Source organism: Nematolebias whitei, chromosome 2 (assembly GCF_014905685.2).
Source record: "Nematolebias whitei isolate Nwh7 chromosome 2, NemWhi1, whole genome shotgun sequence".
Taxonomy (NCBI): domain Eukaryota; kingdom Metazoa; phylum Chordata; class Actinopteri; order Cyprinodontiformes; family Rivulidae; genus Nematolebias; species Nematolebias whitei.
Window position 1 is genome coordinate 10,149,720 of NC_056499.1, and position 10,078 is coordinate 10,159,797.

Here is a 10,078-nt window from a genome sequence, read left to right on the forward strand (position 1 = left end):
GGAGTTTAGTTAGTGTACATGTGAAATTGGACAAGGAATAAATCATTTTGTATGTTTTTTGTAAAAGCACGGAATGGATTTTGTCTTTTTCAAAAAAAAAAAAAAAAAATCTGGTAATTTTGTTTTACTTTAAGGTAGAAAACAGAAATGACGTCATTTTATGTACTTTTTAAAGACACCCTAAGTTAAGATTTTTTTTAAATATTTACTGTAAATGTAGTAAAAGTGGTTTTCCAGTTGAGTTGGTGGACCGTCAGTGTCAGTGACTATCAGGACTATGGCAGACCTGTCAAACTGGCTTTGTTTGCTCTTAAGTTCAGGTTTTAGTACGTCTGAATTTTGTGTTGTAGTATTCAAAACTTTAAAAATCAAATCAAACAAATAGACTTTAAATGTTCCACAAGAAGAATGAATGTACAGGAATCTGTCCAGTATGGATTTTAAAAACTCATCTTTTAGCAAACTTCTTAATTTTCCTCACTCTGGAATTGTTTTCTCAGCCTCTTAACTCTTCGTGGGCCAACTTCTCTGCAAAGAGAACCAGACACAGACAGAAGGGACAAGGTTTCAGTCATGTCTTCAAAAGATTTGAGGCTAAAACTGCATTAATGTAAATATGAGAAAAACAGTCAAATTCATTCAGTCAACCTTTATTTATACAGGTTAGTCCCATTGAGCCTCGGGGACTCATTGACAAGAGACCTGACAAATAAATTCAATAACCAATCTGGGTCCAGATCCAGACTGTAGTCTGCCATTTGCAGACACCTTGGTTTGAGTCTTGGAACGTCATAAGAGATAAAACAATGTTTTCAAAAACACTTCAATCTGATAGTTTGGGCATGTTTTGCTGTTTGACGTGTGGAAGGAGATGATAAATAGGAACCTAATTCAGTAATTTCATAGTGTTTGTAAGAAGTTTGTCTCTTTTGTATCCAGCAGACAACAGATGCTTTTTTTTTAATTTTGACCCACAATTTTTCACCTCACTTCCAGAGAGAAGTAAAAAAAAAAGCTTTTCTTTTCTATTTTATCTTTTTTTTTCTTTTAGGCAAGTTCTGGATCTGTTTGACACAGGCGTGAGCACTCCCATAATCAGCCAGAGTGTGCATCCTTCTGAATAGAGATGAAAGAAGAGAACACACACTTTTATACACACGTATGCACACTCGAGGCAACAACAAGGCACGCACAAATAAACAGGCACAAACACACTGGGAAGAAGCACAAGCCATTTGGCACAGCCTCTCTATCTAGGGAGGGCTTCAAAGCCCACTGACATGAATTTATGATAACGGCACTATGCCTTTGCCAAACCTCAACCGTTGTTGTTTTTTCCCACTCCCATCCCATCTTTCTGTATGCTCTGCCATCCCCTTGATCAGAGCTTTGGAAAATGCAAGCAGGTGTCCCTCAGTCCCCCTTGCAAGGCTGTGTGCTTGAGTGCATGTGTGCACGTGTTTTAGGTGTGCTAAGAATGGGGCTTCCTTTGCTTCTTTTTCCCTATTTTAAAAGTTATTTTGGTTTTACACTACTTCTATAACTCAAGCTCTGTCTCCAGTTCACTTCAGTGTTTCAATAGCCAAGATTAATTGTCTTCTCACTCTGTGGTTTTACTCTGTTTTAGGTACACCACTGTTATTAATATGACTTTCCCCTCCATCCATCCTTTCCCTTTTGTTTCTGTCTGCAGATGAGGATTGTGTGAATTGTACAGAGGAGTGCAGAGTACTGGGCCATTCTGACCGCTGCTGGATGCCTCAGTTCCCTGCTGGTGGAAATCAGGCGGAGGGCATAGACTACCGCAACAATATGTTTGTTCCGGCCGGGATGGAGACGGTACCTGAGACAGAGACTTACGAGACCGTCAATCCCAATGGCAAGAAAACATTCTGTACTTTTGGCAAAGAGAGGCGTGATCACACTATCCTGGTTGCCAATGTCAAGCCCTACTTGAAAGCAAAACGTGCCCTCAGTCCACTGCTCCAGGAGGTGCCCTCAGCCTCGACCAGTCCTACCAAGGGCTGCTCCACAATCCCTCCCTGCTCTTCGGTCAAAGGTCCGGCAGACGGGGCTGAAGGCAAACCTCCTCTAGCCAGCTGCTCCGGCCACTACGGGCCTCCCGATGGTCAGTATCTGTCACCTACCAAACAAAGCAGAGACCAAGGGGTCTACCCACCTTTGCCTCCCTCAGACCCAGTGGCCAAGGTGCTCGCAGAGGCCCGGTCCAGGATCAGTCAAGAGGCAGCAGGTGAAATGGAGCGTGTTCTGGAGCAGGTGGAGCCTGATTCAAGCCGCGACGCAATGGACGCTGACCAGGTGGTGAGGGACATCGACAAACTATTGCAGGATTGCAGAGAAAGTGAGACCACTGGTGTGCTCAGAAAGTGACACGAGTGACCTAATCAGGAGGAAATAAAGAGAGCAGTGTTTTTTTTTTGGATTTTCTGGGAACTCTCATGCCAAAACTGTCACCAAAACAAGTTTTAAATGTTAACTTGCTTCTATTATAGGGGCTGTTTTCACTGTATTTGTTGTAGAAGAGTACCAACACTGGACAAACGTTTAATATGTCAGTCATGCAGTACCAGCTTTGGTGCTGGATCAACTACCAACATAAAGGAACTGACTTGTGACTTTTTCTGAATTTATAGACTTTTTATTAAGCAAACTGCAGGGGTCTCTGCCTCTGGCACCTCGCAAGCTCTTATCTAAGTGCCCACCAGCTCATATGTGTGTTGTTCATGGTCTCTCGTGAAATCCTACATATCCTCGTGTGTGTAGGTGAATTTCTGTTTTGTGTTTTGGACATCGAAAGTGAACGAAAAAAGGACTATTTATGGTCAGACATGACAATCGATGTGGAAAAAGAGAAACAAAGGCTAATCTGTTCAGGACAGCAAAACGCCGACATACACAATAAACCTTATCCTTTTTTTAACTCAATATACTATAGGTGTAGTGTGCGATGAACCAGACCTGTCCCAGTGGGGAGTTTATCAGGGCGTGTGTTGTTATGGACCTGTTCAGTCCTCTTCAGAAGGAGAATTATTACCAGTGTACCCATGTTCCACCTGTCATATGTAACTACATGTGTAAGCTGTGTCTGTCTCACACCTCTATTTAAATGTTCATGTTGCTGAGCAGTGTAGCTGCACACACCGGCGTTACACATGTGCACTATACGTTGCTCATACATATACATGCACTGACGCTACACAAACACACGTCAACACAAGAATGCTGACACACAATTACCCATCTGTGGAATTGTCTTCTCCATGTACATCATCAGCTTTTAGTCCCTCGTGTACAGTGAATTATCATGTGTGTGACTATGCCTTCAGGCAATCAAACGTTGTATAAAAAGGGACATTTTTCCTCAACTGTGAAAAGATAATATCTATATGATTGATATAGATGACTGTATGTATGAATCATGAATCCATGTATAGTGCCCAAATATCAACAGATATTTATACATTTTATAAGAGAAAAAAAATGAAGAAGTAGGAAATGCGGCATTTTACCAGAATGGCCTGTAGTTAACATCAGCTGCGGGATAATAATAGTAAAGAACTGGAAAGGACACTGCCATTGTTCTAAAGACAAAAATCCAAAACTATGAATAAACAAGAAAATGTCCCTTCACATTATCACTATACATAATATCATTATGTGTGTATATGTATCCAATTTAGATGTGTTTACATCAAAAACTGACATATTTTTTATTGATTTTTCTGCAATTTCTGTGCATTTGAGCCAAATTGTTATGTGTACAAAAGCTATATTGTGTATTTTATTAAATTAATATATTGTTGTGTTGCAATATACATGGGCTTATATTGTATTCGGCAAAAGTTGCCTTAGTAGCTGTCGAACTCTGTGAGTTTGCTTTAGTTTGGGTTTATCTTGGGTGTTTTTTTTTTGTTTGTTTTTTGTTTTTTTCCTCTCATCTCTGTTCTGCATCTTTGCAGGCTGGCTTCAGTGCTTTTCAAGATGTCGCCTCTTTTTACCCTGAGATCCAGCTGGATCAAATACGATAACTGTTTAAAGCTTAAATAAGCCAGCTGATCTAATATAACAGAAATCAAAACCAACAACAAAAAGCAACAACCACAAGGAAAAACAGTTTGACTATTTTTACTGAGCAAATTTTTATAAGGCAGCTATTTTCTTTAACTATAACTAGTCTGCATATTTTCTGTTCACTATGTTTCTACTTTCTTTCCAAAAAAAAAAGAAGAAAAAATATATAACATAAAAGAATAGAAACCTGCCATATGGAAAGTGGAGTGGTTTCCTTGGTGATCATGAAACTGCCTTACGTCTCTGCAGAGAGCTTGTTGTATCTGTGGAGCTTTGTGACTGCTTCTAAAGCCCTGGTCCACCAGAATGTGCATTTTCTACAAAGGACCGAGAGAGGCTCTTTTGCAGCAGTCCGTGTTGTTTTTGTCTGTGCTCCTCAGTTTTCAATTTCCATCCGTTGCAGCAAAACTTGACATCTGGAATTCTGTTTGAAGTTGCTTTAGGTGTAATGTCTTAGCTGGTCAGGCACATGGTTTCAAAAACCAGGTGTCTTTGCATTCAGACTTTATTAAGAAAACATTTATTTTTGAAAATTCTTGCACATTTTAGCCTCTCTTTGAAATGATAGCAAGGGTGCTTTTTCTAACAATTCCTCGTGGTGGAAAAAAAAAAGATAATAATACAAAAAAACGCACAACAGTTGGCTGTTTGATGTGTTTTGGAAAAAGTGACCACAATCACCAAATGTACAACCCCATTTCGAAAAAAGCTGGGACGTGTGAAATGTAAAAAAAAAAAAAAAAACATGCTATGACTTGCAAATCTCATCATCCCATTAGTGGAACAGAATATACACACCCGATGTTTAAACAAATATATTCTGGGGGGATAAAGTGTAATTTTTTTTATTTTATGGCAGCATTGCATCTCAGAAACGTCACAAATCTCAAAAAAAAAAAAAGTTCAGACTAGCACAAGAAAACACTATAAAAGCAGGTAACAGATAATGAGCTAGAGGAGCATTTTGCAACAAACTAGGTTAAATGTTTTTTAACAGGACTGGATAAAAATAATCATTTTAGAGAAACTCACAGATGTGAAGACTGGCAGAGTTTCACCAGTTTGGGAAAATTGCATCTAAAACCAGTGGAACAATTTTGCAATAATGTACCACCACAATGTGTAGTGCTATCCACAAATGCTGCTTAAAGCTCCATCATGCAAAGAAGAAGCCACATGTGAACACCATCCAGAAACTCCTTGTTCTTTCAGAGCCAAAGCTCCTTTAAAATGGATGAGACAAAGTGCTAAACTTCTCTCTAGTCAGACAAATTAAGATCTGTTTTTTTTAAAACCACAAATGTCACATCCCCAATAATAAAAAGCAAGGGCAGTGCATGGTTTAAAAGCCTGCTTCTCTGTTGGTATGTGGGTGCATTAATGCCTTTGTAATCAGAAACTTACACATCTGGAAAGGCACCAAGTAAATACAGGTTTTAGAACATCATATGCTAGCAAAGAAGATCCAGAACTGTTGAACAGCTGGAATACATCCAACAAGAATGGAAGCATGACCCTCCTAAAGCTCCACCAGTCTCCTGTTTCTTGACATTTTCCGACTGTTTAAAGCATATGTGTCAAACTCAAGGCCCGGGGGCCAACTGTGGCCCTCGCTGACATCTTATCAGGCCCCCAAGATGTTATTTTAAATGTAAAATGCTTGTATCACTTTAATTTATTTCAGTAATCTTTGATTATGATGTCAAAGGTGCAACAGAGAACGTCAAACGAGACCAATCAAACTCTTCTTGAGGAGCCTACAACCAAGAAAAGATGTTTGGTATTTAACTTAAGTTAATGTAGATTCTAAAATTGGCCCTTAGTTTGAAAAAAAAGTTTTTAATTTTGGCTCCCTTTTGTAAGTGGGTTTGACACCCCTAGTTTAAAGGGTTAAACTAAGGAAATTATGACCCTAGTCATCTTTGAAATGTGTTGCCGTAAAATTGAAAAATAACTTTAGTCCACTAAAAAATTACAGTATTTTATTCTCAGCGTTTAGTTTGTTTACTCTATTGTGAATAAAATATGTGTTTGAGATTTGCAAATCATTTCATTCTGTTTTTTTTTTTTTTTTTTTTTTTTGATTGTTTTACATTTTACACAAAGTCCTGTCTTTTTGAATGTGGTGTTTATCTGAACCTGCAGCCATGAGAGGGAACAGTGACGTGCGTTCATGTGGCTCTTCAACAAGCTGAAGTAGAATTTAAACTGCAAAGATAACTCATTTTTGTAGCCATATCATCATCAAGCATGTCTGTATTTACTTCTGTTTGTCTTGTTCATGTGTACGTTTCATCACATTTTCCTTCTATACTTTTAACTTCTTTTTGCATTTTGCCGTTCGTTTGCTTACGACTCCACTTCAGCACTTTGCTTTCTCTCATCGAAGGTGCAAAGTAACCGCTGCCTTCTCTCCTCTCTTTCATCTGGAAAGTATTTGGTTTAGATTTACCCTCACACTCTTTTTTTTTTTTTTCTGGGAGAATGCAGAGGCTGTTTTTAGTCAGAGCTTAGAGGCTTTGACGGAGAAGGAAAATATTTGTGCTTCTATTTTAAATTAGATTTTTTATTTTTTTGCTTTGTTTTATCTCAAATATCTGAACGATTCAAGCAAGGTTTCACATTCGCATCACACAAACGGCACAAACGGGTGAAATATGCTGCACAAAGTGCTCTCTGCAGCTTTCATCCTGACAAAAATGCTGTTGCACTCAGAAAAAACACAAATGCATTTAAGCAACGCACTGCCTTTCATGTAAATTCAAAACCTCCAAAAATAAAATAAAGGCTGAAAGAGAGGGCAAAACATCACCAAGACGAATGGGACTCTTTCATATTTGTCTTCACAGGTTATTCATTTTTTTTTTATCTCATTTTCTCAGTCTTCATGCTGAAACAGGCACTCTCTGTTCTGTGTGTGCACAATGGCTTCATTTCTCTTCATCCTTTCATTATTTGACTAAAACATGTATTTTTTTTCTTCTCAATCTGTTACTTATGAATTTAATTACACCTCAACTGCTTTGGTCTCTTGTTTGGGTCATTACTTCCAGCAGAGTGCAGAGGTCATTCCAGGATTCATTGTTTTCCCGCAGATCTTGGCTGCCACAAACTGTCACTGTCACAATTTAAAGCACTGTCCCCTCTAATGGTGCTCCCTTGGTCCGGCCACCGTCTGCACGCTCACAAACCGAGGGTAAGGAAACGAGCTGGACCCGGGCAATGGGAGGGATTCTCTGAAGCCATGGCCCTTTTCTCTTAGGCTGTTTGCTGTTTATTAGAGCAGAGGCTACAGTTCGGCCAACACATAGTTTGGCCTCAGAAGTTGAGATTGAGCATAATGTGAGGTCTCTCATTATTGTCTAATTACACACTGGCATGATACACTGTTGGCAGTGCATTAGTCAAGCCTGGAGTGTGATATTTTTTGCCCACTTGAGACTTGTTGGCTTTACCAAGTGATTAGCAAAGGGCCTTGTTGAATGTGGCTAACCACCTCTGGTCTCTCTCACACTCTCAGTCACTGCTTCACAAATCCACACATGTATATGGACAGTATGCATTTTTTGTTGTTTGGTTTGTTTTGTTTTTTTTGTTGGTTAAAACAAGCACCCAGTGATGTCAGTGTTGTCTCCCTGCCCCCCGAATCCACCCCTGGGCCCACACTGACAGCATCGGGCTCTCCCCCACCATGGGCAGCTGGTGAAAAGACCAGAACCTTCTTTTTTTTTTTGTATGGATTATTTCAACTGCTATTGTCTAAAAGCTGTGTTTATTGTGATCTATCTGAAAAGAAAACAAAACAAACAAAAAAATGAATAAAATCAAAAGATTAAATACAAAGGAAATAACTGGTGATGTTTGCTCGTGTTCTTGAACAAGTTGTCTGAGGAACGCCTGATCGCGGTTCTGATTTAAATTAGCATCTCTCAGGAGTTGACTTTGCACGCTCAGTTCGACAACTCCAACTCTTGAAGAAGCAGGGATCTTGTGTACAATGTAAATAAAACGCTGCAATGATTTGCAGATCTAATTAACCCATATCGATCACGCTGGAACATAATGAACATCTAATGTTAATACAATGCGATCAATAAATATTTTTAAGAAGAATGGGATCATGTTAAATGTTATGGCAGCAACATATCTTGAAAAGCTGAGACAGAGTTCAGCACTATGAAGAATCCCCTCTTCTTTTAACAACCGTTTGTAAAGATTTAGAAGCTGATGAGACCAGCTGCTGGGGTTGTGAAGGAAAATGTACCGTTCTTTTCTGATTTCGGATTCTAGCTGTCCAACCGACCTGCGGTGTCTTTGCTGGACATTTTGCAAGATGGACACATGTTGTTTTAAACTTGTCTATACCTTTTTGAATTGATGGAGCCTTTCTCGATGTGTGTAGAGATATACTACACTACATGTGTAAGCTGCCAATGCCAGAGGGATTAATGCACCTCCATAGCGTCAGAGAGGCAGGCTTTTGAACTGTGCACTGATAATAATAATAATAATAATAATAATACTTTGTTTATAACCCCCTTAAAATAACCACAGCTTCAACAAAGTGCTGTAGATCAATATAAACAGTGCATACCAAATCCAGTCAGTGCTAAAAGCCAGGGAATAAAAATGTGTTTTTAAAAGAGTTTAACAAATGGACAGTGAAGGGGTCGTCTGACGGGAAGAGGGAGATCGTTCCACAGTCTTGGAGCAGCAACAGAAAAAGCTCTGTCCCGTCTGAGCCTCCGTTTGGGCCTCGGCACTTCCAGGAGCAGCTGATCAGCTGATCTGAGGCACTGAGCAGGAGAATAAGGGTGAAGCAGCTCAGAGGATGGAGCAAGACCATTTAAACTTTTAAAAACAAATAACAAAATCTTAAAATGAACTCTAAAATGAACAGGCATCCAGTGTCATGAAGCCAGAGTGGGAGACTCTACTCTCTATGTAAATACATAGGACATTGCATCTGTAATAAAAAAAAAAAAAATTAAATTGTTCATATTGTGATTATACAACCACTAAACAGTTTTCCTCTTCGTCTCAGTCCATTTTCAAAGAGAAACAGCAACATTTCCAGATTGCAGACAAACTTGTTTAAAGACAATGATTTGTGGACGGGTTCCTGAGCCCATGATGTGATGATGTCCAGAACAAAACCAGAACTGTTTTTAATGCAGGGACCCAAAGATCACAGCTATCCAATAAAGACGTTCAGCCTTTTCCTTTGAGCTCAGATATTTCAGTACATTTTTTAAACCTTTTCATATGAACTGTAGATGATGGAATTCAAAGTTTTCCCAATTTTCCAGTTTGGAGAGCACGATTCTGAAATTATTCTGCTGTTTAAGACGTGCGAACTGGTGAACCTCTGCCCATTTTTACTTTTGTGCAAATCAGCTTCTTTATAATTCACTTTTTAAATCCAGTCCACTTACTGGTTTGATGCCAATTAACATGATTTGTTGCAAAATGCCCCTTCAGCTGTTTCTTATTGGTGCCACTTACCCGCTTACGCTTACTGTCTTCTGTTGTTTCTGTCGCAATTTTTTTAATGAGTTGCTGCCATAATATTCAAAATTACTTTGTCAAAAATCTAAATAAAAGTAAATTTATATAGTTTCAGTTTTATATCTTTAATATTTTCCTTTATAAATATGAAATGGGTTTAAAGATTAGCAAATCAATGCACTCTTTTGTCTCTATGACTCATTTTTTTCAGAAATGGGGTTCTACTTTTGTTCTGTAAATGATCTACTAAATGGACATACAAAGTTTGTGAAACAGAACAGCGGTTGTTTTCTGTTGCAATTAAACGTACATTTGCAAACACCTCCAACAGGGCGTGCATACACACATGCGCACACACACGCACACACACACAAACAATGCTTTGGGCAGCTGATTGTGAATTCATCACATTAGTTGATAATTTTTGCCACATAAAAGATTACTGCTCATTCTTGTTTTGTTTTTTCTTTCCGTCTGA

At 38.8% G+C, this 10,078-nt stretch overlaps 1 protein-coding gene across 2 annotated transcripts in view; it reads left to right on the top strand.

Moving 5' to 3' along the window:
• Window positions 1–2,761, top strand: part of pcdh17 (protocadherin 17) — an 84,453-nt gene extending 81,692 nt beyond the window's left edge. For both annotated transcript variants that reach the window (XM_037690150.1, XM_037690143.1), the window contains exon 5: window positions 1,694–2,761. In XM_037690150.1, the coding sequence (XP_037546078.1) occupies window positions 1,694–2,391 (698 nt within the window). In that variant the 3' untranslated portion in view covers window positions 2,392–2,761. The remainder of the gene's footprint in view (window positions 1–1,693) is intronic.
• The last annotated feature ends 7,317 nt before the right edge of the window (window positions 2,762–10,078 follow it).